Source organism: Chiloscyllium plagiosum, unplaced genomic scaffold, assembly GCF_037043375.1.
Source record: "Chiloscyllium plagiosum isolate Xiang-an unplaced genomic scaffold, Cpla_swu_hap1 HiC_scaffold_45, whole genome shotgun sequence".
Classification (NCBI taxonomy): Eukaryota; Metazoa; Chordata; class Chondrichthyes; order Orectolobiformes; family Hemiscylliidae; genus Chiloscyllium; species Chiloscyllium plagiosum.
Genome location: NW_028270183.1, coordinates 57507627 through 57524537, shown reverse-complemented (window position 1 = coordinate 57524537; position 16911 = coordinate 57507627). Strand labels below are relative to the sequence as shown.

Genomic DNA, 16911 nt, shown 5'->3' with positions numbered 1-16911 from the left:
AGAAGGGTGTACAGTTTGGAAATAAATTGAACTGTTGCCAGAAACGTTACAGCTTTAAGTGTTAAGTCCCCTCACAAACAAGGTTGCTGTTATGACTTGTTATTTCTATTCAATTTAATCATTAGTTTGCTGGATTCTGAGCAGCTTTGTTAGACTTCAATCTGGGTTTGTTTTGTGAGGTTACATCATGTTCTTGGTTCTGTTGAAAATGTTTGCAGAGCTAGTTCTGCTGCAAACACACCGTGTTGTGATCTGGTGATCATTGACCTGTTGAGGAGGGACTGTGCTTGGGTAACATTAAATGTGTTATATTTGGCAAACAGTTTCTGGTTTCTACATTGTTTTTTGCAATGTTAACCGCTCCAGGTTCCTCATTCAATGCAATCAGCATGCGAGTTTAAATTTCATAAAGCCTATTATTAAGTGAAAGGCAAATCGCAAAGGTTTTAGAAATGAAGGGAAAACAGACACCTTCGGGTGCCATTTTTACTTAAAAGTAATAATTAAGGATTAATCTAATCCATGCTTTACAATCCACATTCAGAACTCCACTATCTAGTTCAATCACAATGTCTGTCTTTAAACAGTTTACAAGTCATAGAGAAATATAAATAGAACTTGAAAAGTCTAATGTTCTAATAGTTCTTGCTCTTGAGCAAAAATGCCATGACTGTGTTATAATTAATCAAGAAACACCTTTCAATTCCGCTGTACACTACATACATATTTTTCTGGCTGGAAAAGATCATTGACAAAAACCATTTGGAAATTCTGCTCCATTCTATGAAGAACAGGTCAATTTCACTGCTTTGATCAGTTTCACACGTAACTTGAGTTAATTAATTGTTATGTCCCTGATTAAACTGGATTTACAGGATAAAAATAAAACATTAACTGAATTATTTAATCTGCACAGTGCTTTAGGTGTTCCCAATCTGTGCATTTTAAATAAATAGTTACATTGTACAACACAATATCAACTGAAGAGTCATTCTTTTGGAAACAACTGCTATCGTGAATTATGTGACCAAGGCCAAATTTCGAATTAATTAAAATAATCCACTCATGACCTCGCAGGGCAGCTTGGTGTCTCAGTGGTTGGCACTGCTGCCTCCCAGTGCCAGGGTCCCAAATTCGATCCCACCCTCGGGTGACTGCCTGTGTGGAGTTAGCACATTCTCCCTGTGTCTGCGTGGGTTTCCTTCGGGCGTTCTGGTTTCCTACCACAGTCCAAAAGGTTTGCAGGTCAGGTGATTGGCTGTGCTAAATTGCACACAGTTTTCAGGGATGTGTAGGTTAGGGTGCATTAGTCAGGGGTAAATATAAATTAGGGGGAATGGGTCTGGGTGGGCTACTTACTGTCCAGAGGGTCAGTGTGGAATTGTTGGGCCAAATGGCCTGTTTCTATACTGTAGGAACTCTACTCTTAAAACCATGGGAGTGCTTGCTGAAAACCCAGAGAGTTCATTTTACATCGGTGTGTTCAGACGGATGCAGAGTTCACAAATTTGCACAAGACATGAACTAGAGGATAACAGAGCACATTGTTTATTCAGACACTTAAAATAGAGTAATATTTATTTTAATAAATATACTTGACCGATTTATTGCAATGTAGCGATCGGAAGGAATCTGCTCACATTAGTTAAGTGTGACAATCATTTAGATTAGATTTCCTGCAGTATGTATCGGGCCATTTGGCCCAACAAGTCCACACCGACCCTCTGAATAGGAACCCACCCAGACCCATTCCCCTACCCTATATTTACCCCTGACTAATGCACCTAACACTATGGACGATATACAATGACCAGTTCACCTGACATGCACATCTTTGGATTGTGGGAGGAAACCCACACAGACACAGGGGAGATTGTGTAAACTTCACATAGGCAGCCACCCGAGGCGGGAACCGAGCCTGGGTACCAGGATCTGTGAGGCAGCAGTGCCCACATTTACTTAGACATCCGCTAAAGCGGGCAACTCCAGACAGAAGCGTGTTTTCAATTCATACATTTTTAAACATTTTCGTTCATTAAAAGCAGTTAACAAGAAAATGACCTTGCCCTAATACCTTCAACAGAAATGCTTTCCACACTGGAATTCAGTATTGACTTTATGCAGTGCATGCAAAATCTCCACAGTTCACAGAACGTTTTAAGAAATTGTAAAAATAATTTAGAGATTAATCCATTTCCTCCGGACCTGTGCTTTAATTGGCGATATTTCCCACCTGAATAATTTTGTTAAATACTTATGAAGTTTATTAACTCAGTGGTTATTTATGTTATTGTGAACACATTCTCGTTCACATTAATCCACCAGTTAGTTTCTCTGATGAATGTTCAATTACAGTGAATATATTTGACGTGAGGAGTTGAGCAATGTATCCTCTAGGATTAACTCTGTTGTACAGTTTGTTTCAGTGCTATCTCTGTCTAACTTGTCAACGGTCCTGACCATTTGTAAATTGTCCAGTTCGGATACCTGAATCTCAGACAGTTCAATTTCATCTCGCGCTTCAAAACCACTTTTATCTGCCAGAATTACAATATTCAATTATGTGCCTCAGAATTGAGAGCCCTGACTAAGTTGTTCCAATCAGAACAAACGTTTCAGGAACAAAAGGCAGTTAGCAAGAGTTTTGAAATTGGTTGTTGGCAACAAGAGATATTTGATTGAGCGAGGCAGAGGGAAATATGCTGTATATTTTCTTTGTGCCTCAGTTATGCAGGACATGTTTCGTGTCACAATGTAGAATCAGAATTTTTTTGCATCTTATTATTTGAAAACCTCTTATCAGCTTTTAATGTCACTGGCAAAGGTCATATTACACTTCAAAACATTTTAATCTTTTTCAAACTAAGTAGACCGTCTGGTGCAGCAACATTCACAGGGGAAAGAGGAAGGGAGTTCGAGGTTGGAATCCAGTGACAGTGATTTGATGGCAATGCAATTCCTAGTTTTATTCCTCTGTAGGTCCCATAGAGTTTGAACAATTTGAAGCTGCTGTCAAAGCATTCTTGGTAAATGTTGAAATGTTACTTTCATTGTACAAACATTCTGGAACAATCCCTGGTTCATGGAAGGTGTTAATAACTAACATGGTTGATGTACTGTCAAAAGAGGTGGGCTGTGTTCTCCGTGATCGTGTCGAGCTCATTGTGTTGTGAAGTTGTAGTAGGGTCCCTGATTCTGTGCCAGGTGGCCTGTGTTCACTTACAACCTGTTAGAGAGGTATGTAACACATCTCTTATCAGGTTACTTCAGTGCAAGAAAGCAGATTGACATGTTTGGGTGTTTGTTGGAATTCCACTCACACAGGCCAGTGAAATCTATTCAATCGCTATCCTGACTTGTGTCTCTTAGATATTAAACAGAATTTTGGTGGTTAGCAGCTTTTTCCAGATCAATATTTGTTCACAAGCTTTTGGGCATTACTAGATGGGGTTAATGGAGGAAGTGCTCAAAGAAATCCCAGCTTTTGACTTGCTGCTCTAACAATATCATTTATAACTAATCCAGAATGAATCATTTTCGAAGCATATTTGATGAGATTATGCTTAGGCCGTATTACCTTATATTAAACCAGTGCTTTAGCTGAATGTGATTGTTCAGTACGATGGGGGTTCTGCTGAATCCAACACTTGCAGCAGATGGTGATAGCTTTTCAGTTGGTCGTCAATTGCTATCTCAGACCATCCAGTACCTCTGCTAAGAATTCATTTTCCAACAGGAGTCAAGCCAACGTAATCACTGTTTATCTCAACAGGTGTGAGATCTTGTGCCAAAAACATGAAAACAATTTGCTGAAGAGCAGGTCTCTGTGTGCGAAAGGTTAACCTTGCCTTCTCTCCACAGGAGCTGCTAGACCTGCTGAGTTTCTTCAGAAATTTCTGTCTTTCATTTTGGTTTTCAAGCATTTAAAGTTTGTTGTTTCATTGAAAAAAGTTCTGTTCGATTAAACACGTTCTTCAGAGAAAAGATACATTTGAACAAATTGCGAATGTTCAGAGATATTAAATATCAAAGAATCATTGAATTTGAGCGCCCTGATCTCGAGCTGTAGTTTCACAAGAAACTATTATGAAGTAACAACACACTCCAGAGTGCAGTGGCTGCTGTAAGTGGGTGGAAGTTCTTTTGATAACTCAAATAGAGAATGTCAATGATCCCGTTCCAAATAATCAACAGAAGTATTTTTTTTAAAGCATGTGAAACAATTAATTTGTTGAAATATTTTATTAAAAAATATTCACAGCCAGTGCTAGCTTAATGAATGACACAATTATAGGAAGGTAGGAGCAAGAGGAGGGCACTCAGCCCCTCGAGCTGTTCCATCACTTACTTAGATCATGGTACATCTGTGAGTTAAATCCACAGGTCTCCCTTTGGCTAAAACTCTTCAACAGCTTTGATTAACAAGCAAAATACTATCCCAGATTTACTGATTCGACTGCCCATAACAAAGGGAGACACCATTTCTGAAAGACATTCCTGTGAGTACTGTGACACAATGAGGCTGGAATTAATTGCTCAGGAAAGTAAACTTTAAATCTCTGACAATTTCCAATTGAAACATCCCAATCATCATATTTCTTTAATTTAACACTGTACTTCCCTGGAATAAAGAAATATAATGTGTGATTGCCTTGCTGAAAATGAGGGAAGCTTCATTCCTATTGTATGATTAAGAAATAGCTCTGTTCATTCAGTGAAAACACAGTCAAATCACACAAAAGGAAACCATGTCATCTTGTGTAGACACAAACCTAATTTTCAATTCTTCCAGCGGTTGTTTGAATCTCTAGACAGGTGTCTAGACAGTTGGAAGTGTCAAACTTTTTATATCCTTGAGAAACCAGTTGTCATCAGCCTATTTGACTTGCTGAAGTTTGTGTGGTATTAACACATTCACAGCGCTGTTAGGAAGTGAGCCCCATGGCTGTGATTGAGGAAGAGGAAACGGGCAGGGAACTAGGTGAGAGTCAAGTTGAAGTCTGATTTGGAGGAGAGCTTTCAGGAGAAGCATTTACAAGCATGTGCGCCCTTATCCTCAAGGATCACAATTTTGGAACATGCTGCCGAAGGGACATATCAGCATGCAAAATGGAAGCTGAAGAAGGTATCTCGGCCCCTCTAGAACGCTATTCCATTCATGGGATCATCATTAATCTTGCTGCTCACCAGTCTTCCCAACACACTGATAACATTGAACCTGATTGTTTTCTGTTCAGCAAAAGAATGGTGAACCTTTGGAATTCTCCACGACAGAAATTGATTGAGGATAAAACATCAAATGATTTCAATAAGAAGATAGATTCCTTCAATCCTTAAAAAAATGCTACGGATATGTGGGAGAAAGGGAAACGGGCTGCAATATTGGTTGAAAGCCATGAAGACATTGAATGGGGCATGGTTTGTCTGTTTGCACGTAACGCCAACATTGGTGGTATAATTGGCAGTGAAAGTCATCTAAACTTACAATGAGATCTTGATCAGCTGGGCCAATGGGCTGAGGAGTGGCAGATGGAGTTTAATTTAAATGAATACGACGTGTTGCTTTTTGAGAAGACAAATCAGGTCACAACTTAGAGTTAATGGAAGAGCACTGGATAGTGATATTCAACACAGGACCCTGAAGGTCCAGACTCATAGAGTCTTACAGAGTTAATGTTAGGGCACTGGGTAGTGATGTTGAACACTGAGAACCCTGAGGGTTCAGACTCATAGATTCTTGAAAGTGTTGTCTCAAGTAGCTAGTGTGTTGAAGGTGTTTGGCATATTTACCTTCAATGGTCAGAGCATTGAGTGCAGGAATTAGGGCTTCATGTTGTAACTGTCCAAAACATTGGAATTAACTGCCAGAGGAAGTGGTAAATGTAGAGATAGGTCCAACATTTAGAAGACATTTGACCAGCTATAGGAACTGTATAGGTCTGGATGGATATGGGCCAAAGGCAGGCAAGTGGAATTAGTTTAATTTGGGAACTCTGGTGAGCATGGATGAGCTGGAACAAAGGAACTGTTTCTGTGCTGTACGACTTTATGACTCACTGACTTTATGGTGGAGTAGGCTCATAGTTGGAAGGTGGTGAGCAAGTGAGGGGCTAGATTGGGCATGTGGGAGAGTTTGGGCTGATAGGCTGTGAGGTGTTGGCTGGCTGCTGGGTAAGCTTCCATGCACTCTGTCTGGCAAGGTGGCATCGGGTAAATGGTAATGGTCACAGGATAATTTGGTCGAATTGTGCTTGGTAGGTGAGGGGTAGTTTGAGCTGAAATGCAGGAGGTCTGTCTTTGCCAGGCTGGTTTATGGAGAGGTGGGCAGGATGCCAGGCTGGTTAGTGTAGAGGTGGGCAGTGTGCCAGGATGTTTCGGGGGTGGAAGGTCACTGTAATGAAGTGACAGGTGGACGTGTTGTCAAAATGCAAAGCTCGGAGTCTGGCAAAATGGTAGGTTGTAAAGCACAGATGTGAAAGGAGCTGGGATGCAATGTGCACAGGTTGACTTGGGTAAGATGAGAGGTCAGTGATCAAGGGCTGAGGTCATGTCTTGGGTAGTGGGCTTTTGTCAGAGGTTGTGAAAATGATGGTGTCAGGTCCAGTCAGGGCCAGATTCACTATGGGCCAGTGCAGGGCGGCAGGAGTGTAAATGAGTGAAAGGAATTGAGATCATATGTCCATCTGCAATATAGAATATAGAACATTACGGTGCAGTACAGGCCCTTCAGACCTCAATGTTGTGCTGACCTGTGGAACCAATCTGAAGCCTATCTATCCTACACTATTCCATTTTCATCCATATGTTTATCCAATGACCTTTTAGATGCCCTTAAAGTTGGCGAGTGTACTATTGTTGCAGGCAGTGCGCTCCATGCCCCTCGTACTCTCTGAGTAAAGAAACAACCTCTGACACCTGTCATCTATGTCCTCTCCTGCTAGCCATCAGTATTCAAGGGAAAAGACTTTCACTGTCCACCCTCTGTTTATCTTTTATGTCTCAATTAAGTAACCTCTCAACCTTCTTCTCTCAAACAAAAACAGCCTGAAGACCCTCATCCTTTCCTCATTAAACCTTCCCGCCATACCAAACAACATCCTGGCAAACCTCCTCTGAACTCTTCCAAAGCTTCCACATTCTCTCTATAATGTGGTGACCAGAACAGTACACAATACTCCCAAGTGCGGCCACACCAGAGTTTTGTACAGCTGCAGCCTAACCTCGTGGTTCTGAAACTCAGTCCCTCTATCGATGAATGCCAACACAAAATATGCCTTCTTAACAACTCTATCAAACTGGCTGGCAACTTTTAGGGATCCAAGTACATGGACACCGAGATCTCTCTGCTCAGTTTCGCTACCAATATGGATTGCCTTGGATGTGTTTCGTTTGATAGGGGTTGTGTGTTCCGGGCATGAATGGATGTCTAGCAGGGTAGGGTTTGTCAATGTGAGTGGAAATTTCGGTCTAGACAGAGTAAGTGCAGTGGTTAGTCTGAAAGATGAGGTTTGGTGGTGAACTGCGTGTCAGTTTGATCGTTATTAATGTTAAAGATTACTTGTTCATTTCTCAAATCATATTTACGTAAATACTCAGCTGTAATACTCCAAAGTCTCTGAACCTTAATGGTCCTCCATTTCTCAGAGGCCTCCAGAATTCAGATAATTGTAAATTCGAAGTTTCAACTTCCAGACAATTGGCATGAGTTCAGCCATGACAGCCATCCTCCTAGTCCCAGTGCTCAGCTCCTGCCTGTGCTGCTGCTGCAGTGACCTCCCTCCCAGAGAGAACATTCTGCCTTGCATTGATAAGTGAGGAAGGCTCACTGGGCCTTATTTCCAAGTATGGGGACGGCAAACACGAGGGGACACAACTTTAAAGTGAGGGGAGATAGGTATAAGACAGATGTCAGAGGTAGTTTCTTTACTCTTGAGTAGTAAGGGTATGGAATGCTTTGCCTGCAACGGTAGTAGATTCACCAAGTTTATGTACATTTAAGTCGTCATTGGACAGGCATATGACAGGGCAGCGCAACGTCGAGGGCCGAAGGGTCTGTATTGCGCTGTAATGTTCTATGTTCTATGATTCACTCTGATTTCTCACCGGGGTTACTGCCAGCTGTTGGGTATTCCCAGCAGCACGGTACCTAGTGGAGCAGCACGCTGGTTCCGTGGTTAGCGCTGCTGCCTCACAGTGCTAGGGACTCGGGTTCCATTCCAGCCTCGGGTGACTGTCTGTGTGGAGTTGGCACTTTCTCCCCATGTCTGTGTGCGTTTCCTCCCACAGTCCAGCGATGTGCAAGCTGGGGGAATTGCAAATGTTGTGTTCAGTGATTGGGAGGTTAGGTGCATTAGTCAGGGTTAACTGTAGCATAATAGGATAGGGGAATGGGTCTGGATGCGTTACTTTTCAGAGGGTGGGTGTGGACTTGTTGGGCCAAATGGCCTGTTTGCACACACTGTAGAATTTCGATGTATCTGCATTTCCTTGTTTTGTATTTTGTGAAACTTCACTGCTCTTCACAGCAATCCAGTGAAAGTGTCAGTTGGTGAGATCTTCAAACAGTTACTGGGGTGGGATCAGGATGTTCTTCTTCCTAAATTATGTGGTAACGGTCAAGGTCGAGGGCATGTTTCTAAAGAGGGAACCAATGATCATGATCAGCAACTGGTAGGAACCAAAAACAAACTCCAGTTATGCTGTAGACTTAGCGGGAGCATACTGGCAAACGTTTACAGCTGAGGATACATTTGAGTAACTGATAAGGTCAAATTAACAGAAATTAACATGCTCAATTGGTCATTCTATTGTAGAGACACCATCGCTCCCCACGCTTTATGGCCTGGTCTCCTCCTGCCAGGAGCACAACACCGGTTCTGTGATCTTTGGTTGTTTGGCGATGGACTATTCCCCTGACGTCACCAAGGTAACCTGGAAGGTAACCTGCCCGAGTCAGCGGTAGATTGCCCCAGCAAAATCTCCTGTGAGGTTCAACACAGCGGGTCACACAAGAGCAAAGAAATTCCATGTCCAGGTACGTGTTGTGGGAACTGAGATAAACAGAGCATCTGGGATTAATATGAACAAGGCATTATTTATAACCATTTTCACAGAATCACCTTATACAGCACAGGAAAAAGGCCCTTTTATCCATCCAATAACAGCCACCTATCAATAACAGCCACCTAACTATTCCAGTCTCATGTGCCAGCACATGATCCATTGCCTTGTGTGACTTGCCCTTGCAAGGATACTTCATACTTATTATGAGGGGCTCAGTCTCTACATGACTTATATGTGCTGAGCTCCAGGCTAACACCACCCTCTATTTGATTTTGTTTTCCCCTGAGGTCCACTTGGAACCTCCTGGCCTTACCTTCACCCTGTGCCCCTGAGGTATTGATCTCTCCATCAAGGGGAAAGGTTTCATCCAGTTTACCCTGTCTATGCCTAAAATAATTCTAGACATCATGATAATCTTCTCCCTAATTCTCCTCTGCTCCAAGGAAAACCCCTGTCTATCTAATCTAGTTTCATAACTAAAACTCTCCAACCCAGGCACGATCCTGGCAAATCTCATCAATACTGCCTTCAGTGTAATCACATTCCTTCGATAATATGCACACAACGCTTCAGTATGGCCTAACCAGTGTTTTATTAAGTTCCAGTATCGTCTCACCACTCTTCATTGTCAATGTCTAGGCTAATAAAAGCAAATATCCTCCCACTTTCTTAGCCTCTTTATCCAGACAACACAGTACTGTAGGGGATCGGTGGGTACATGCACCAAAGATCCTCAGGCCTTTCCAGGGTTCCACCATTCAAAACGTCATACCTCACAGATTCTTCTGCCGAATTACATCACCTTACATTTATCCAGAATAATTTCCATTTGCAACTTTTCTCTTCACATACAACCAACCCTTTTACATCCTCTTGCAATCTAAAGCCATTATGCTCATGACTTACCAACATGACAGTTTTCATTTCATCTGTGAATTCACTGGTTAATCCTCCTAAATTTGAGTCTCAATCATTGGAATGGAAGAGAAATAGCAAAGAAATCAACACCAATCCCTACAGAACACCAGGAGACATAGATTTCCAGTCACGCAGACACCCGATGACTATTATCCCCTGCTCCCACCACTCAGCCAGTTCTAGATCCAATCTGTCAAATTACCTTGGATCCCATTGGCTCTGATTATTGCTATCATCTGGACATCGAGTTATCTATCTGAAAACTACTATCAAATTGTTACACATGACTTCCTCTCAATAAAACCTTGCTGAAAATTGTAGATTTATCTTCCAAATGAAAACTAATTTCACTACTCAATAGTTTCCTTACCACTGAGACGAGCTTGATAGATCTGTGGTTTCATTATTTATCCCTTCCTTCGTCCTGCATAACAGTGCAATGTTGGCTGATCCACACTCACTTGGCACAACTGCTGTGGCCAGACAGGAATTCTAAATTATTGTCAACGACCCAACTATTTCATCCTTTGCATCGCTCAACCGCTTGGTATACTTTTCATCTGCCCTGGAAATATAACCACTTTTCATTCAGCAAGACAACACAGAACATCACGTCATGTGTCTTAATTTCTGAAAACTACATCACAACACTCCTCCATGATTTCGGTCCCCACATTGTCCCTCTTACTAGTGAACACTGACACAACACATTCGTTTTGACCACAACCTAATCCTCCGACTCCACTCCAATAATAACACTTAATGGGCATTACTTATTCCCAAATAATTCTTTTATTATGAATGAGCCTGTAACTTTTAAAAATATTTTCCTTTATTATGACTGCTATTATTTTCTCATGGTCCCTTTTGCTCTTCTAATTCCTTTGTCTTTCAAACTCCCCCTCGCACGTTCTGTACTCCATACTAATTTCTATTGATTTGAGATTTCAGTATAGACCTGAAGCCTCCCTTGTTTCTCTTTATCTCACCCTCCATGCCCTTTGGTGTCCAGAGCCCGCTGCATTCTTGGTCCTACGCAGTGGCTTCCTGGGAAATGACCACCCTGTGATTTTTCTATCTCTTTCTTAAATGTGTCACACTGCTCTGACCCAGATTTACCGATAAGTGTCAGCTTCCAGTCCACTCTGGTCAAGTCATTACCTGATCTAACTAAAATTGTCCTTCCCCTTTTCAGAACTTTGGGCCAATTTCTATTCCTTTGCAGTACAATCTGAAATCCAACTGATTTACCATCACTGTCTGCAAAGTGCTCCACCATTGATGTTTTACCCACTGGGTCGACTTCATTCCCTAAAGTTAAGTTCAGATTCACCCCTCTATTGCAAGGTCTGGATTAAAATTCTCTGTATTAAACACATACTTTGTTCAAATATTCTCCTGGGGGCATTTTCAGAATTGTGCTCCCTCTAAATTTTTGACAAAATGAATATCCAAGCCTATGCTGAGGAAGTTAAAAACCTCTTTTCTCATTCCTCTATTTAATTTACATTTCTCTGAAATTTTCCCATGTATTTGCACTTGGTCTTTTGGGCCTATAGTAAAGTCTATCGTGCTCTCCCAGTAGTTATGTTTGCTGTGTTTTGGTTTTGAAGTACTGTCCATTTGCATTTGTTCGAGGAGGTATCCATGATTTCATTTCTCTTTACAGCCTAAAATACTCTTGTCAGAATTGCGACAGACGCAACATTCTGTACCGCTCACCCCCGCCCCCATCATTTTCCATCTTTCCCTGTCTCGCCTGAAGGCACTAAATCCTGGAATATTGAATAGCCACTCCTGCCAGGCTCTCAATATGTCTCCGTGATAGCAACAGCATCATTTCTTCATTTATGCCAGTAATTCGTCTGCCTTGTTCATCATACTCTGTCATTAAAACGAATACCATCCAACGTTGCTATCTTTCTTCTGATGTTACCGGCCTGTTGTTTCTGTGCCTCCTTGACTCCCTTGCTGTGTCCTCTAAGTTTAGCCTTTCACATTTGTCCTGCTTATCTTTCTGTGTGGATCCCAGCTTCTCCAGCACTCTGCACAATTATGATTCTTGTATCCATGAACCACAAGAAACCATGATATATGAGAACTGATTTCTTTGTTATGAAATTCGTCGGATAATGTATGCGATGTGTTTCCTAAAGGTCCAGATATTCTCCCACCGACTCTTCTCCTAACTGTGAGCTCCAGTGAAGAAATCGCAAGCTGCAAGTTTGCAACCGTCGTCTGTTCAATCATCGAGTTCCGTCCGAAGTCAATCACCGTGAGTTGGTTGAAAAATGGCCGACCCTTGGATTCTGGCTTCTTCACGTCTCCCGTGTGTGAGGCGAACGGGAACTTCTCGGTGACGAGTCGGCTGATGGTCCCTTATGGTGAATGGTTCAACAGCGCGGTTTATACCTGCCAGGTCACTCATGGAGAGAACATTCAAAGTAAAAACATCACCGCACTCCAGGGTAAGAGACACATACTGAGAGAGCTACAAATCATTCTGAACTCTGATGTGAATCAAACACACGAATTTATCAGGCGTAGTAAACAGCACAGTACAGCTTCACATTTCCCAACATGCCACGGATCTCATTTCAGTTTGAGTGTTACATTAGCATTGCTTATAATTCAACATTTTGGCAAGTCAGAAAAGCATGTTTCCTCTCTGTTGAAGATAGATATATAGACAGTGAGCTTTTTTAAATAGTTTGTTGCCTGACCATGCTGGGAGAGGCATTCACAGTGCTGAATCCTTGCCTAATAGCCGCTTCAAGGATAAGTTTGGGGGTGGAGGGGGATATTGGATAGATATATGATTGAAACATAGAAAATACTGAGAGACTGAGGTCGAGTGAACGTGGTATAGATGTTTTGACTGGTAGGCGAGACTAGGACCCAAGGGCACAGTCTCCAAGTCAAAGTTGCACCCTATAGAACTGAGATGGGGAGGAATTTCTTTACCCAGAGGGTGATGAGTCTGTGGAACTTGTTGCTGCAGAGGGCATTGGAGGCCAGGCCATTGTGTGTACTCAAGCCAGAAAGAGATCGGCTCTTGTTTAGTACGGGGAGAAGGTAGGAGAATGGCTTTAGACCGAAACATCGATTTTCCTGCTCATCGGATGCTGCCTGACTTGCTGTGCTTTTCCAGCATCATTCTGATCTAAACTCTGAATTGGCCGAACAGCCTTATTCTGATCCTCTATCTTATGATGTTGGGGTCTCAAAATGACGTGGTTAAAATATGCAGTGACCCTTACTTGAAAATGAATCAATATGCGTTCAATGCTTCATTCCATGCTCAGGAATGACCTGTTGGCTTTGCACATTGTACGACATCAATTTTTATCTGATACTGAGCTCTTTAACTTCATTTATGGGATCAGACCACAGACCAAGTGGGTATCACATTTGATGAACTGGGATAAACGTGATCTCACTGAGCTGCTTTAAGATGCTCTCTGTAATGAGTGGATGCGGCAGGAGAACAAATTCTGCTAAGAATGCTACAATAGGGATGAATGAACTAGGAACTCGAAACATACTGATTTAGCCTGGTTTGGGGTGGCGATGTTTACACGGTGAGTAGTGGGTGTCTATAAAATTAGTGTACATTTCCATCGCGTTTGTAGATTAATTTAAGACGCTTTTGTTTGTTTTTTTTTCTCCCCTGCTCTATGAAGAAATTAAAAAATGCAGCTTGGTAAATAAAGTGAAAGTACAGACCAGTTATGAACTAACTGAATAGAGGGAAAGACTTAAGGAGATGGGTGTCCTTCTCGATATCCAATGCTGTACTCAATGTCTTGTTTTCAGATCTACTCGAAACACAGCCCACGAGTAACAATGACATAAATTCGAGAATGACATCACACCAATAACGCAAAGTATTTTTGATCACGTTAAATATAATGAACAGTATTGCCATGGCTGTTCACCGCTCCTGTAACACTTTAGAACTCTGCAAAGAGAATAATTATTATTTATTATAATTTGTCCAAAATTTGGGATGTGATTTAGCATTCAACGTGACCAGCAGCACTTGCACCTAAGGGTTATGAACAAGGAAATGGACTCATTATATTCAGATTACTCTTGTCACAAGTATCAATAGATGGTCTGAAGTGAGAGACAAACTCCGAAAGAATGGTCATTCCATGGGTTACATAATGGTATCTTTGATGATTATACTTTTTTCACAGGTTTCGCTTGTTACAAAGCCAGTGTTCTTTCGGAATACTTACACAGGGTATGGCATAGGTAATTACAAATGTTTCACAGATCAAAATACATCAACAATAGTAAGCATCGTTTCAGCAATAGTTGGAGTTGCCATTTTGAAGGTGGTGTCTTCACCCTGTGAAGAAGTAATCTGAAGATTGGGTGTTTATACCATAAAGGGGCATTTTTCATTGACTTTGATTTTTGTTTCATAGAAGATACCGAGTGCCACCCTAACACCGTTAAAATCCTCCCACCGCTAGTAGAACAAGTCTTACTGGAGGCGACGGTGACGTTAACCTGCGTTGTGTCCAATCTTCCTTCTGGAGTCAACGTGACCTGGAAACAAGAAAAGAAGCCTCTGAAATCAGAGATTGCTGAGCAGCATGGACAGAATCCCGACAGCGTGATCAGCAAATTAGACATTTCTACTGAAGCCTGGCTGAGTGGCGTTACTTTTGAATGTGTGGTGTACCATCAGAATCTGCCGACTCCGCTAAGAGACTCCATCCACAAGGAGAAAGGTGAGCGGTGAGATTAAAACACAAAGGATCCCATGTGTAATCCAGATCCAGTTACATCAATGGCAGGCTTTGATTGGGAATGAACAAACACCATTGGGGGCATTAATGATGCATCTGAAGGCAGGGTAGCTAAGTAGCTGATTAAGAAGAAGATGGACCAAAGGATATTGTATTCTGATTAAGTCAGATATAATGGGAAGAAGCCTGGGCCGTGACGTCACCATCAGCAATGACAATTGGGCAGAATGCTCTTGTTGTGAGCTGGAAACATGGAGGCAACTTTCACATTAAACTTTACTTTTTTTACTGAACAGAATGTTTTCTAAAGGAGCAGACTGAACCATACTGCTCCTTTAGAAAACGAAAGTGAATAAATCCCAAATTAAAAATGGCTTATCTTAATATTTAGTGAAATTGTGATATTGGTTCAGGAGGTTTTGGTTGAGTTTATATTTGTCTCCAATGTTCTGCAGTGATTAATCCGCTGGAGCCATCAGTGTCGGTCCTCCTGCCACCAACAGAAGAAATCTCCGCTCAGAGGTTTCTCTCCCTCACCTGTTTCGTGAGAGGTTTCTCCCCCCGAGAGATCTTCGTTAAGTGGACAATCAATGACAAGCCGGTGAATCCCAGTAACTACAAGAACACCGAACTGATGGCGGAGAGCGACAACACCTCCTTCTTCATCTACAGTCTGTTATCCATTACAGCGGAGGAGTGGGCCAGCGGTGCTTCTTACTCCTGTGTGGTGGGACATGAAGCGATTCCATTGAAGATCATCAACAGAACAGTCGATAAATCCAGCGGTAAACCGAGTTTCGTAAACATTTCACTTGCACTGATGGACACTGTTAATTCATGTCAATAAAAATCTCAAAGTTGCATTTAATAGTTGAACGGACGTAATGAAGTGTTTCTTTTCCTCCAGCTGTGAGTTAAATACTGAATTAGTTGTTTCTCACTTTGACTTTCATTCCATCTGTGTAGTTAAAGTGGATTATTAACAGGTCTAGGACGAGTGTCTTGTGCAGTTAATGTTCCCTGCTCAGATGCACCCTGGGTCAGAGACAGAGTAAAGCTCACTCATTGCAGGATTCCACCAAGTACCTTATCCATCCTAAATCCCTCTGTGTCAAAATCTGACAATGTCCATTTTATGTCAAGGGTAGGGCACGAGTTTTGAACTTGATGTTTTTGATTCCCCCCATTTGACATTCTTACAAAATTCATGTCAGTTTTAAACTGCCAAATTGCACCAATTGGAAATGTAAATTTAAGACATTTTAAAATTAAATTTGATTGGAACATACGAATCGTAAAGAGTGCAGAATAGTTTGAATGTAACCTTTGTTTCTGGGGAACTGCCAGGGATCTTGCGCCAGCGCATGAGTTGACAGAATGTATCTTCACTTTCACACCAAAGAGAATCAACAGTTAAGTTGTTGTGGAGCAGAGGGAGGGGAACAATGAATGGTCTGTCCTCTTGCTCCCTGTGCAGAGTTTTCATGGTAGATGTCCTCAGTAATGTAACCCAGTTGCTAACAGGGACAGTCAGCTTCTTGCTTACTGTCCAAAGATTTAACATTTCCATGCAAAACAATACCTTTGAAGCATGTTAGACACGCTTGGCTCTGTTAACAAATGATTAACATTGATTCCCATAATCCGAAACTGGTGTTTGCATCGTCCCAGTTTGAATTCCATAGTTTTGTCTCAGTTTTCTGGAGCACATGGGATCAATTCTGGTATTCGAATACCTGATATCATTTTGTTTCACATACAGAACCCAAGTAGATATTTTCTAATAAACATATTCAGAAATGTTATCTCTGGGGCAGTGGGGATTTGAACTCACGCCTTTTCTCTCATAGACAGAAGTTCTATTACTGCAACAGAAGAGTTGCTCATAAAACGCTTATCTCTGCACGACGATGGGAAACGTTTCCTGCAACACCAAGGTCAAATCTAATTATGGGCAATGCATTAAAATTAGAACAATAAATTAGAATAATGAAAATTACAGTCTGGTATAAGAACAGATGCAGAGAGATGATCGCAAATACACACGCAATGACACATATACGGGCTCTCACCTAAAGACACATATTTATGTGCACACTCAAATGTGCATATAGATAAGATGTCACACACGCATACTCGCACAGAGCCACACATGCAAGTGGTACTT

General features: G+C 41.7%; 1 gene segment (V, D, J or C); it reads left to right on the top strand.

The window, feature by feature from the left end:
* The first annotated feature begins 4941 nt into the window (after window positions 1–4941).
* On the top strand, window positions 4942–15605 carry LOC122546685 (Ig heavy chain C region-like). The segment is given in 5 exon segments: window positions 4942–4981; window positions 8927–9034; window positions 12138–12449; window positions 14418–14726; window positions 15200–15605. Coding segments are annotated over 5 exon segments (1161 nt in total).
* The last annotated feature ends 1306 nt before the right edge of the window (window positions 15606–16911 follow it).